At 44.5% G+C, this 14,479-nt stretch overlaps 1 protein-coding gene across 1 annotated transcript in view; it reads left to right on the forward strand.

Annotated features, from left to right (window-relative positions):
• The first annotated feature begins 509 nt into the window (after positions 1-509).
• The window catches only part of LOC147423160 (synaptotagmin-4-like), a 52,851-nt gene continuing 38,881 nt past the window's right edge, over positions 510-14,479 (forward strand). The window contains exons 1-2 of the mRNA XM_086502144.1: positions 510-945; positions 1,064-1,165. Of these exons, the coding sequence (XP_086358270.1) occupies positions 736-945; positions 1,064-1,165 (312 nt within the window). The 5' untranslated portion in view covers positions 510-735. The remainder of the gene's footprint in view (positions 946-1,063; positions 1,166-14,479) is intronic.

Genomic DNA, 14,479 nt, shown 5'->3' on the forward strand with positions numbered 1-14,479 from the left:
GAAAGCTAGCTTCCCCATCTCCATGTAATCGTCGAGTTGTTTCTCTCACCTTCCTCTTGCTAATAGGCGTGCTTGAGGTGCAATATAAATTACCTCGTCCTTGTCATGAAGATGTTGCTCCACTCAAATCGTCTTGCTTCCTCCTACATGAGATAATACCTTTGTCAACCTAGAGATGGGGAGGAAACCGGACATTGACAATCGAGATAATGGGTTGCTTGCCAAAAACACATGATTGCAGAACAAGTTAGTCAATATGCATGGTAAGTAAGATATAGCTTATGTGAATGCAATAGTCAAATGTTTTTCTATATGGAGTGGCTACAGTGTCACCTTCCCAATAGATAGTGAGGAGGTGCATTTAATCACATTGATCAATCTATGTTTTGGTTAATCACTCCCAATAGATAGTGAGGAGGTGTATTCAATCCCAGCCTACACATTGATCAATCTATATTTTGGTTAATCACCTCCAAGATTACAAAGAATCCCAGCGCTGCACAGAAGTCTCACAATTTGCCACACAAAATACCCCACCGTGGGAATTTCATTTGTTGCCGCAAAGTTTCTAGAGCTGAGAGGGGGCGAGAGAGAGCTTACGAAAGGGCAACAAGTGGCATGCCAAATGTCGCGCAGAAAATCAACGATGGCCTACTTGCACGGTTCAAGTATACGAGGGTGACAGCGGTGCGTGTGGAGAGAGAGAGAGAGAGAGAGAGAGCTGGCTAATCAGCAATGGAGGTTCCACCTCTACTCCGTCTCCAAAGCACACAGGTGTTACTGCTTTGGTCAGCAATCATAGGCCTAGTTTGCTATCACATCCACGAATGGACAGTATCGCTGCCCATACTTCTGCGATTCTTTATGGGAGTTGTGGTGGGCATAATCGTCACCTTCTTGTGTCATCTCTCGTATTGGCGCCGCGAAAGGATCCGCAAAGAGCGGGTAAGTTTCTAGGTAAAATGCAGGATTGCACATTGGTCGTAATTGGGACTTCGAGCAGTTTAAATTGGGATGCTTCATACTAAATGTGGCTGTCTGTTTTTGCATTTGTGTTTACTAGGAGGCATATGCACGGCAGATGACTAGTTTGAGCAAAGAGGATCTATTTAGGTTGTTACCCGAAGAGACCGCGAAGACGGCGTCTCTAAAGAAGCCAGACCAGGTCTATCACAGCTTACATAATCTACATCAACGTGCTTACAAATGTGTCTATGTTGTGTGTTAGCATCTCTAGTTGCTTTCTGGAGTTGTTATGTTTAAGTCTTTTGCTGTTAGTTTGTGCTCTTCTCCCTTCCATTTAGGCTGCTCATTCCTCACCTCACTAAGTACAAAACGTGTAAAAAATCGGCATGTTTCTCAGTTTAACCTTTAGCTTACATTAGGAATTTATGGTTTCCTTTCATTTGTGTAATCATGTGGAGTCAGAAATCTTGTGTTGTCTTATCCTTGTTGTGATTGTTAAAGTTGAATACTTGTTTTAAAGTTACAATCAAGCAGGCTTTGCTATTTTTTTTGTTGCCTAAGCCTTTCAAGTTCATGTTTTTCTTTTTTCTATCTTTCTTTGGGTTTGTTTAGATAAGCTGATTTGTTTGTTTTTTCTTTGTCCGTTGTCTTGCGCACCTTGCTCTTGTGTTGTCACCCATCTTGATGGTGTTATAGACTAGGTCCCCTCTCTTGTGATACTCAGTTGGATAAGACCCTTCTCCAAGAGGTCTTTCACTTGGTTCATAATTTCTTCATTCTGTGCTCGGCTCACACAGTAAGGTGGCTGGTTTGGTGGTGTGCTTCCAGGTATCAGATCAATGGTATGATCCTCAAGACGAGCTGGTGGCAACTCGCCTAGCAGGCCCTCAAAAAAAGCAATCGGCATGAGTGTGGGAAAAATCTTGGTGTTCTTTATCAAGTTCAAACATATTTGTCCTTTATTCATTATTCAACTCTTTCAAACAGATTGAGTAAACAAACAGACTAGATTTAAGTAATTTCGAAACGGCCGAAGCTGATACAATAGGGAGAGACTCGCCCTTCAGTTTCACATCAAGTACAATGATTTGGCCCTTTTCAGTAGTCAATGTCGCTTTCTTCGCCCGATGAACGACCATGGCGTTGTTCTTATGGTACCAAGGGACTCCCAGGAGAACATCACAACCTTCCAAGGGCATTATGTAGAAGTCCTCGTGCCCAAATATCCCTGACAATGCAACCAAAGTTTGCCAATGACAGGTGTAATGGCCACGTCCCTGCCAGGTGCCGCTAGAATTGCCTCTGCTTGTGGTCCCATCCGATCGGGTGTAATCTTTAGCCCGGCCGCCAATTCAGGTGAAATAAAGTTGGCCTTGGCTCCTCCATCAAAGAAAATCAGGGCTTCTTGATCTTTCACTTTGCTCCAAGCTAGGCAAAGTTCTGTACTTTCATCAATCGTGCTTGGTCAGTACCCATGCAATCTGGAACGAGTCCTGCTTTCATCTCGCCTTTTTCTCCACGTTCCTCAGTTGCTTTCGAACTCTCTTGCCTTTCTACATCTTGTTCTTTCTGTTCTTTTTTACGGCATTACGCAGAGATGTGCCCATGTTCCCCGCATTCAAAACACTTTTCCTCTTTGATGTAGTTGGCTCTCTCCCAAAGAGTAAGCCGGGGTTGTGTGTTCTTATCTTTCTTTTCTAGGGGGCTCTTCTTCTTTCTATTTTCATTATTAAAAGTTTGTTCGGTTCTCTGCGTCATGATCTCATCTATGGGGTAAGTCAGACTGCTTGAATGCATGGCAAAGCCTCGTTTCGCATGACTCATTAGTGCTTGAATAGAATCTGACTTTTGTTCTAAGCAGAGATCTTGGATCTCTATAGGAAGTCCGCAGCTAAACCACTCAATTTGTTCTTTAAACGAGTTTCTCTCAAATGAAGAAGCGGGTAGAAAAGAGCTTCAAAATCTGTCGCAATATGCATTCAAAGGATCTCTCTTGGTCATCCGAAGATGATTCCAAGCAGTTCGTATATCTCGTTCGTACTCCCGAGGCAGCCAAGAAGAAATAAAAAGCCTTTTAAATTTCAGCCATTTAACTGGCACTTCCTTGTTCAGTAGAAGGGTGGACCATCATGTTCGACCATTTTTCTTGAAGAAAGAGGTAGCCCTCCTAATCTTGGAGTGCTCTGAGTAATGCCCTCGAGAGAAAGCTATGTCAAAGTGCTGTATGAAGACCAAAGCCCTCCAAGCATCTCGGAACCCAGAAAAAGTGTCAAACTTAATTGATTGTCCACCTTCTTCAAATTTTCTAGCTTTCTTGCTTTTATCTTCGAGGAAGTCATACTGGCTGGCTTTATAGAAATGCTTCTTCTTTGCATAAAATCTGTGATCATCAGAGTCCAAACTATCTGAGGACGAGTCCTCTGTAGGACTGTTAGAAACTGGGTGAAACTCAGGCTTATTTGCCTTTTTCTTGTCCTTTCCGAAGCTTTGCTTTTTGCTTCGCCTTTTCCCTTTCCTGTCTTCTTCGCTCGAGTTTGAAGAGCTAGAAGAACTGTCAAAAGAAGAAGAAGAAGAAATAGATACCCCTTCAAATGGTACATGCTTCTTCTGCTTTCTTGCCGACGCAAAAGTAGATTGACGACCCCAATAACCTGGGAAGTCTGTTCCTTTCTTTTGCTTTTTGTCGTGTTTTTTGGCTTTGTTGTTCGTGTCAAAAAGCTCACTAATCCATGCATCAACCACCTCTTTCAATTCTTGTTTTGTAAACATCCGCGGAGTAAGAGATTTCTTGAGTGCCGGTTTGATGGGTGGCTCTGTGGCCTTCTATCTCACTGGGTGTACACTTCTTCGAAGGATGTCTTGGTCAAAAATTTTGCAAATTTTGGATCCTTCGCAATGTTGATCGTCATCTTTGTTGCGTCATCAACCAATTTTCGACGTTCCATCTCTTCAATCTCTGCCTGAGTAGGCCGAGGTGGGCCGTACTCTTCATGAGAATCTTCTTCGTGATCTCTTCCTTCATCCCAGATGCAGAGGAAGCCGACTGTTCTTTGCTGGAAACCATAAGTGTCGCGAGAAAAGGATCGGATTTCCCGGTAGAAGATAAATCGGGCATGCTCTGATACCACTGTAACAAATTGGACACTCCAAGTCAAGATTCTACTGCGACATAGCAGAGATTCACTTCAACACAGTTCACAATTCACAATTGATTCGACACGGCAGCCGGGATTTCGGTGCCTAGAGATATTGACCCCAAAGACTTTCCCCTTTTCGGTATTTCTTTTGGTATTAATCTGTGTTCAAAGTACAAGAGAGTGGGTAGGTGCTCACTCTCAGACTCTGCATCCAGATGCTCTAAGAAGTGAGGCCTAACCCACTTATTTATTGATACAAGGTATGCCCAAAAGTAGAGCCCCAAAAGCACGAAGTGAAAAGCTTCTCAAAATAAAGCAATTATCCCGGAAGCTGCCAATGATTTTTAGCAAGCGCAAAAAGCAGCCTCCGTAATTTGTGGAGATCCGTACGCTGCCATATCAGCCCATCAGCCCGTTTTGCGCTTCAAAGTCCGGAAGTCCGTACAGTTGGCCACGTCAGCACTACGGGGTCCGTACTGCTGCCACGTGTCAGAGTGTGTCTGGGGTCTGCTACCACGTCACCCATTTGTGACAATCAGTGCAGTTTGGATGTGATTGCTAAATATGTGACAATGATCATTGATGTCTTTGTGCAAGTTCTGGATGTATGCAGTCTAGTGCATGGGTACATAGATTCAGTGTCTATTGAGCTAGTCTTTGGGCCTTCGTGTGTTTGTAGGCATAACCGAGGGTGATTACAATTCTTTCAAGAAGGTGGTATGTCACAAGTTTGCGACAAGGCAAGCCCAATTTAAGAGATTGGCCGAGAGGACAAGAGGGTTAGAGTTTAAACAAGCCAACTCGAAGAGCTCGGCCGTGAGGCCTAAACCCTAAAAAGCCAAAACCTAAAAGCTGGCTGAATTTTCCGCAAATCATGGGCTGTTGCTGACGTGGCACTACTGTATGGACTTCTGGCTGGTAGTTTTTGGGCCATGCTTTCGAGGACCAGAAGCTTTTGAGGTTGAAGCTTTTAGAACTAATGCCTTTGGGCTCTGCTTTTGAGGACCAAAAGCTTTTGAGGTTGAATCTTTTAGAATTGATGCTTTTGGGCTCTGCTTTTGGGGCATCCCTTGTAAGTTGAAAAGGAACCTTTGGGGCCACTCTTAGAGAGCATCTGGATGCAGAGTTTTGGAGAGTTGGACCCTTGGGAGTTGTACCTTTGTGATCGCCAATCAATAAAGAAATACTGGAAGGGTCGCCAGTGGAGCTGGGAATGGAACTCCGCCGTTCCTTGTAGACTCCTCTCTCTCTCTCTTCAAGTTTTATTTAATTATTTGCAGTTTTTGTTCATATGTCGCTATTGATTTCTCGCTTGAAGTGTCCAAGATTGTAATAGTTGATCATACTCCTGAGTAGAATTGGCAATCTTCCCACTCCTTGTTGACAAAGGCTCCATCATGAACTTCCTTGTGTCGTACTTCTTCATCATGGACTGAATTATAATCAGAACCATCACCCCTCTCCATAATGTCAGACTAGACGTTTGGACATGTGACGAGGCTAGGCAAAGGTAGATGAAGGGAAACCTTCAAATCTGCCGGCTACAGCCAAATCAGCTCCAAATGAGTGAAAATCAGCAGAACAAATAGCTAATTGCCTCTATTCGTCGCTGAAATTTCAGCCCCAAAAAATCGCACGGATCACCTATATAACTTGAGATCTTGCCGTAGCTTTGATACCATGTCAAAGGTGGAGCGAAAAAGGGTGAATCGGTTGGTGGTCTCGTCTATAACAGCAGGTAAATGTCCTCTTGGTGCGGGGCAGCCAATGGATCTCAGATCTACTGTGACAGATCTCCTAAAACACGACCTTCCATTGCGTATCGCTTAATGAACAGGCACGAGTAGCAATCTGCAAGTGTAAACTTGCAAGTAAGGGGTCTAAACAGAGGGGAAGGGGAGTGCCAAAGAGAAGATGAGATCGCTGCCAATGATTGATAGAGAGAAAATGCCGGTGGAGAAAAAGAAGAAGACGCTAGACTTAGCAAAGCGCTAGAGAGAAATCACTAGAGAGGATGGCCAAAACATTGGATAACCTGTAACCACTGATATGCTCAAGTATAATCCCTAGGGCTTGTACATACAAAACACGAGTGATAGATAGTGACTGAAACCGGCCCGTAGGGTGGTAGGTGTTGGCTTTCACCGGAAAATTATTTACTTTAGACTTTAGGACACAAATGAACTTCACGAATAAGTCTGTGACTGGAATTCAACACTTTAAGACAAACCATGGCATGGCAGCTAGAGCGAAACCCTAACCGCTCTCTTGTACTTTGAACATTGTTTAATACATAAAGAAATACTAAAAGGGGCGCCAATCTTTGGGGCCAATATCTCTAGGCATGGAACTTTGTCGGGCCAGTGCAAATCTATTGTGAACTCTAAATTGCTTTGAAGTGGTTATTTGGTGCTATCGTGATTGATTCTCGACTTGGAGTGCCAAGTCTCTTACAAAGAAGGTGAACAGTCAATTAAGTTTGATACTTTTTCTGGAATCCGAGATGCTTCGAGGGCTTTGGCCTTCATACAGCAGTTTGATATAGCTTTCTCTGGAGGGCATTACTCAGAGCACTCCAAGATTCGGAGGGCTACCTCTTTCTTCAAGGGAAATGCTCGAACATGGTGGTCCACCCTTACTGAAACCGACCGTGGTAGGTTTTTTCTTTCACCCGAAATTCTTTACTTTAGACACACACAGAGAGAACGTGCAAAGGAACCATGCGACGAGAATTAACACTGAAGCGCACACACGGCTCGAAAGCTAGAATGCTTCGAGTAGACGCCGACAACCCGTCGGCCCCAAAATTGGCGCCCCTTTCGGTATTTCTTTATACTTTGAGAGAGTAAATTACAAAGTAGTCTTGGGAATCCGTTACCTGTATCCAGCTAGATACCAACTGTTTTGGCCAAATTTTGGCAGCATAACAGCCCCAAAACTTGCGTGAAACCAATTCCCCTGCTGGAACTCACTTCCACTGGCATAAACCCTCTGATTCTCGCCCAAAAACAGTAAATTCAGCACGCTGTATTTACTGGTTTCTACCATGTTTTCAGCCCCAAATAATGCCCTAACTGTCCTTTGCCAATGGGGCACTATCTCCAATGATTGTGGCGTCCGTATGACAGCGCATACACAATGCTGAAAACGCACCTGTACGGTGAGGTTATGACCCTCACCGGTGTCTGCTTTGGAGTAGCAGTTAGCTACCCTGTTCCTGCTCAAGGAGGCTCTTGCCTCAGCACAAAAGCATGAAACCACACAATTGTACATCAGTCAAATGAAGAGTCCTCTTGTGGGGCATCACATAAGTGCACATAGGGGGGAGAGAGAGCAGTGTGTAGCGTGCAGAGCATCACTCCTAGCACCACACTGTACATGAGAGGGAAAGAAAGCACTCCATAGCTCTCAACCTGTGACAGTTTCTCAATGAAGCATTCCCCAAGCATAAATTGAGCGTCCCCTCTTTTGTGCTTCACCTCTAATGCATTTGGGAACAAATAGATGCAAAAAGGGGAAGATTTCCATGGTTGCCAAAACCTGTGTACCGCTGAAAATGCAGCAAAACAGCCTTGTAAACACGCATCTGATGCCTTCCAATGCTGAAAACGAGCTCCCTGGACCTAGGTGAAGTCATAGGAAGCTAAAAAATGGAGAGAAATGGCTGAAAATCAGAGTTATCAACCTCCAAAACTGCTCCAAAAAGTCAGTTACGGTTATGTTCTCCCAAACTTGGTGAATTGGCCAAAAAGTGCCACTTGGCACTCATGCAATTTCCCCGCATTGGGCTTCTTGCTTAAAAATCTCTTAACTGGTGCATTAGTTGATTTTACAGCAGAGTAATAAAATGTTCCCCTTGTTATTCTGAAGCTAATGACGCAAACAGATTTCATGGCCCAAAAATAGGAGTTTCCTAAATTTTAGGAGATGCTTCCATTGGGTTCCCACTGGTCTTCTGACCATCTATCCCCATTGGGACCACATCCAAACATGCAATGTCGGGTACTTTCCTTTGGTGATGTCACGAGGACGTGGCAACTGCTAACTTCAATGATTTTGGTTTTATTTTTGAGACCCTTTTTTTGAAGTTGCAAATGGTCAGACATTGTATGGCCAATGTGAACGGTAGTTTCACCCGCAAGCGGAAAGTTGGTCGACACCTGGAACTCGTAAAGTAAGAGGATGTCTAGGCTCAGTTCAAGATCATATAGGTCCCATCGTCTCACTTAGCAAGTCGGTGGATACTAAGAAGTGAACTCAATAAAGGCATAAAGTTGAGGTGGGATCACCAAAGAAAAATACCCAACAATTAGGGCACATTTCATTTTTGGATGCGGTCCCAATGGGGATAGATGGTCAGAAGACCAATGGGAGCCCAACGGAAGCATCTCCTAAAAATTAGGGAACTGCTATTTTGGGCCATGAAATCTGTTCGTGTCATTACCTTCGGAATGACAAAGGGAACATATATTACTCTGCTGCAAAGTCAAATGATGCACCTATTAAGAGATTTTTAAGCGAGAAGCCCAATGCGGAGAAATCGCATGTATGAGTGCCAAGTGGCACTTTTTGGCCAATTTACTAAGTCTGGGAGAACAGAACTCATAACTGACTTTTTGGAGCAGTTTTGGAGGCTGATAACTTTGATTTTTAGCCATTTCTCTCCATTTTTAAGCTTCCCTTGACTTTACCTAGGACCAAGGAGCTTATTTTCAGCATTGGAAGGCATCAGATGCGTGTTTACATGGGGCTGTTTTGTTGCGTTTTCAGCGATACACAGGTTTTGACAGCCATGGAAATCTTCCCCTTTTGTATCTATTTGTTCACAGATGCATTACAGGTCAAGCGCAGAAGAGGGGTGCTCGAATTATGCTGGGGGGATGCTTCATTGAGAACGGTCACAGGTTAAGAGCTATGGAGTGCTTCCTTTCCCTCTCATGTATAGTGTGGTGCTAGGAGTGATGCCCTGCACACTACACACTGCTCTCTCTCCCGTATGTGCAGTTATGTGATGCCCTAGAAGAGGGCTTTTCATTTGACTGATGTACAGTTGTTTGGGTTCATGCGTGATTGCAGAGGCAAGAGTCTCTTGCACAGGTACTGGATTAGCTAGTGGCTAATCCCTGCAGGTACAGGTGAATTCAGAGAGGTTTCACGTGAGAAGTCTCGTCTGATTCAAAGGGCAAGTAGCCCTACAGGTGCGGGAGCTCGAGGACTTGCTACGGATGTAACCGGCACATGAAACGGAGCTCAAAACAGGGAATTACAGCTTGTTGTGTATTTTTGCAGGTTTAGGGTTTAGGCACTAAACGGTCCCTAATACCTCCAGGAGGTTCGGGGATGCGAGGGTATCGCTGTAGAGGTGAACTGGCGCATTTTCGGGGCAAAAAACAGAGAATTCAGCGTGCTGCAGATTCTTTCCAGGTTTTGCAAAGTGACCGTATGCATCGGGAAAGTCATCTATTGTGTGGGGATATTGATTGTGAAGCGTTCTAGTACAGTTATGCTACCAAAATCGGGCCAGAACAGGTGTATTTCAGCCCGGATTATGCGAGGCAGCTCATAGGAAATCACCGGTTATACTCCCTCTGTTAAAGAATAAAGAAATACCGAAAGGGGTGCCAATTTTGGGGCCTACAGGTTGTTAGCGTTTGCTCGGAGCATTCTAGCTTCCGAGCCGTGTGTGTACTTAAGGTTCCTTTGCACGTTCTCTCTATGTGTGTATAAAGTAAAGAATTTTGGGTGAAAGCCAACGCCTACCGCTCCATGGGCCGGTTTCAGGTGACCCTACGTTGACATTGTACCTTTATTGAGTTCACTTCCTAATATCCACCAACTTGCTAAGTGCGATGGGGAGACCTACATGATCTTGAGCTGAGCCTAGACATCCTTTTACTTTACAAGTTCCAGTGCCGACCAACTTCCTGTCTGCAGGTGAAACTACCGTTCACATTGGCCATACAATGTCCAACCATTTGCAACCTCAAAAAGAGGGTCTCAAAAATAAAACAAAAATCATTGGAAAGAAACCAACAACTAAGGTTAGCAATTGCCACGTCCTCGTGACATATCCCTCTCTTGAAATCGCAAACGTCCTCGATTGCATACCATAAATACATGCCACTAATGATCTTGTGTTGTTAGTACTCGTTCATCATCGCATGTATGCACAAAAAAGGTCGTAACACATAGATACAAATGACTTAATGAGACCTTCATACTTTTGTCATTTCCATCTATTACACCGAATTCATATGTACATATGATCTGCTAGCTCTATCATTATCCCTCCTTTGCACACGTTGAGTTGGGGCATAAGTAGGCTGTAACCCAAAGACCTCAAGGTAAAGCTGCATTACATTTGGTGACTCTGACAGTTCATGCTCTTTCATCCACTTTCCATCCATAGGTGGATAGTTCTTGAACTTCACCACATAGCATCTTGCAACCTGTCCCTTAACTTTTTGCCTGTGCAAGAGGCTCTTGCCGTTGCAAACGAGCATAATTTCACAACACTACAGCGTACTACCCACGACCAAGTAAGCTCAAATTTCAAGATGATTTACCAATGCGTCATTGAATCCAAGCAATCACCTCAGAGAATCGGCGAGTTGCGTGCCACTTGGCAGACCCGTATCACTCCCGCAGGAGATCTAGTGGCCAATCTACCACCGTGAGACATCTCCCTATCTCATCTTGGTTCACACTTGCAAATCATTAAAACGCAGCAGAAAATCAGTCCTAATTTGACCACTTTTTGGCAGGGCAAACATGCGGCATTTCCTGTCTGTCTTGTGAAGAGGAACCCTCTTCCATAACGCCCTTCCCTTTGTCGGCCATAGTATAATCCCGCGTTCCTATATTCTACCGAGGCTCACTTCTGTACATCAGTCAAATGAAGAGCCCTCTTGTGGGGCATCACATAACTACACGTAGAGGAGAGAGAGAGAGAGAGAGAGAGAGAGAGAGAGAGAGAGAGAGAGAGAGAGAGAGAGCAGTGTGTAGCGTGCACAGCATCACTCCTAGCACCACACTGTACATGAGAGGGAAAGAAAGCACTCCATAGCTCTTAACCTATGACAGTTTCTCAATGAAGCATCCCCCCAGCATAAATTGAGCGCCCCCTCTTCTGCGCTTGACCTCTAATGCATCTGTGAACAAATAGATGCAAAAAGGGGAAGATTTCCATGGTTGCCAAAACCTACGTACTGCTGAAAACGCAGCAAAACAGCCTTGTAAACACGTATCTGATGCCTTCCAATGTTGAAAATGAGCTCTCTGGACCTAGGTGAAGTCATGGGAAGCTCAAAAATGGAGAGAAATGGCTGAAAATCAGAGTTATCAGCCTCCAAAACTGCTCCAAAAGTCAGTTACGAGTTATGTTCTCCCAAACTTGGTAAATTGGCCAAAAAGTGCCACTTGGCACTCATGCAATTTCCCCCCATTGGGCTTCCTGCTTAAAAATCTCTTAATTGGGGTATTAGTTGACTTTGCAGCAGAGTAATAAAATGTTTCCCTTGTCATTCTGAAGCTAATGACGCGAACATATTTCATGGCCCAAAATAGCAGTTCCCTAAAATTTAGGAGATGCTTCCATTGGGTTCCCACTGGTCTTCTACCATCTATCCCCATTGGGACCACATCCATAAATGCAATGTAGGCAAGCTGTCAGGTCCTTTCCTTTGGTGACCCCATGTTGACATTGTACCTTTATTGAGTTCACTTCCTAGTATCCACCAACTTGCTAAGTGCGACGGGGGGACCTACATAATCTTGAGCCGAGCCTAGACATCCTTTTACTTTACAAGTTCCAGTGCCGACCAACTTCCCGTTTGCGGGTGAAACTACCGTTCACATGGGCCATACAATGTCCGACCATTTGCAACTTCAAAAAGAGGGTCTCCAAAATAAAACAAAAATCATTGGAAAGAAACCAACAACTAAGGTTAGCAATTGCCACGTCCTCGTGACAGCTACCAAGCAGACAATGACACCTTGCCCCAAAGATTGGCGCCCCTTTCGGTATTTCTTTATTCTCATTATATTCGAGAAAAACATGTAAACTTCCAAAAGATGTCCCACTTTTATCGGGCTGAAATCTCTCTACTCGAACCTGATTTCGGCAACATAACCACATTAGAAGTCTCCACGGACAAAATCCGAAGCAAACATTGACTTTCCACGCACTCTAGAGCGCTTTGCAAAACCTGGCGAGAAATTGCAACTCGCTGAATTCTCTGTTTTGGGCTCTGATCCGTGTGCCGATCACTTTTCTGGGTAGCCCTCGAGCTCTCGCACCTGTAGGATCACTAGCCCCTTTAGACGAGATTCCTCGCACGAAATCTCTCCAAAATGGCCTGTACAAGCACCCAATGCTTTCCTGAGGCTCCCCTGACAAATAATCGATCCGAACTCTTGCACCTAGCTCTCACCAAGCTGTCCAAACCTGTCCATAACTGTAATTGCAGGTTTTTGACTCAATTTCGCCAGCATAACGGCGCAAATATCCTTGTAGGTCAAAAGTACACGTCAAGGACACTTTCCCTTGCGGTATGGAAGCTTTCTAGTGAGCTGCAAGTCAATTTCAGCATGTTGTAATTTTCTGTTTTGCCACTTTTAGGTTCCTATTGCCCTATACACGCATCCCAAGGCCTTTTCGAGGCTCCCCTGGCGATTCCTTGCAGTTTAGGTGCGAAACCCTAAACCTGCAGAAAAACATAGCAGGCTGTAACTCTCTGTTTTGGACCGTTTCGAGCGGAGCGAGCACGCCTACCCGTGTCTCAGGTGCTCCCGCACGCAATGGGATAGTTCCCTTTCAAATCGGACGAGTTTTCATGCGAGAAAACTATCCATTTTCGCATTCCTTCGCGCTGGAACTGTGTACATGAAGGGGATTAGCAATTACTTAATCCGGTTCCTGTACCGAAGGCTCTTGCCTTGCAAACGCGCACAAAACCGCCATAACTGTACATGGTCATCTGAGAAGCCCAACTAGTGGGGCATTACCATATGTGCAAAGGGGAAAGAGAGATGCATGAGAGCAAATCGTCGCGCTACATAGAGCAAGGGAGAAGGCAAGCTTTCCATTAAAGCTGTGATCACCTGCACCCACTACTCACACACACTGTAGCAACCCTCAATGAACAAAAACCAGCCTCCACTCTTAAATTGGGCGCCCCCTCTTCATGCAGATTTGGCAGATCAGCCTGGAGCCGCCATGTGTCCAGTTTACCTCTTTTGAGTTAATTCCCTAGTACCCACCAACTTATAAGTGTGGGGCCTAAATGACTTTAAACTCTGCTCGAATTCCAGTGCCGATTAGCCCAACCAACTCGTGGTGACCTGCCCTTCCCGACTGCGGGTGAAACTATCGGCCATTGGCCGTTTCACATTTGTCACGCAATGTCCGGTCATTTGCAACTTCAAAAAGAGGGCCCCAAAAATTTAAAAAAAAATCATCGGAAAGAAACCAACAACTCAAGTTAGCAATTGCCGCTTCCTCGTGATAGTGACACAAAAGGGTTTGCATCAACAATGTGTTGGTAGTTGCACCCATGTAGGGTATGTTGTAGGAGAATACATGTTCCCCCTTCTCTCTTTTGAATTGTATATAGAGCGTCTCTCTACCCCACATAGAGGGTCTTGCTCTCTCTATTTCTGCCGAAAACATTGTCTCTCTATTGCAATGTCCTTGATTTTTTGTAAAATTAACAATAAATACCTGAGTTTTGGCACAATTCAACAAAGAAATTTGTACAATCGCTGTTTTTTTTGTAAAATCAGAAGTTAATCATGTTGAAATTCTCTGTTTTGTCAAAAACCGGCAAAAGCACTAGTCAAAATCTGATTGTTATCAGAAAATCAGCAAAAATCTGGTATAAATCACCTGCACATATGCTTGAGAGAAGAAAAATCAGCAATTGACTTTTTTATTTAAAAAATTGCATTAAAATTGACACTATCTGATGTTAAAAGTACTCTGTAAGTGTGCACAAGTCAGCTAGTAGCCAAGCTGGGTGCTGATACCATGAAATGAATAAAGAGATGAAGATCTCCCGACTACCTGGGCCTATGGAACATGCATCGAACCACTTGACCATAGCCACTGTCTGACAACACCCCCAAGTGGACCAGCACCCGATGGCGTAGATGCGCACCTTTAAGACCGAGTGTCTGACAACACCCCCTAAGTGGACCAACACCCGAGGGCGTAGATGCGCACCTTTAAGACTGAGTGTCCCATACCACCCTGTCTCACCCACTCGAGGTGACTTCGTGCATGCCTAGTCCCACGGACTGACCACTAGCACTTTGCTAGTGGAGATCGTCGTTTACAAATGAGGCTTTGGCCTCATTTTATAAGTGACTGGCTACAC

The sequence above is a fragment of the Adiantum capillus-veneris genome, chromosome 26 (assembly GCF_014529385.1).
Source record: "Adiantum capillus-veneris isolate H3 chromosome 26, ASM1452938v2, whole genome shotgun sequence".
In the NCBI taxonomy this organism is placed as follows: Eukaryota; Viridiplantae; Streptophyta; class Polypodiopsida; order Polypodiales; family Pteridaceae; genus Adiantum; species Adiantum capillus-veneris.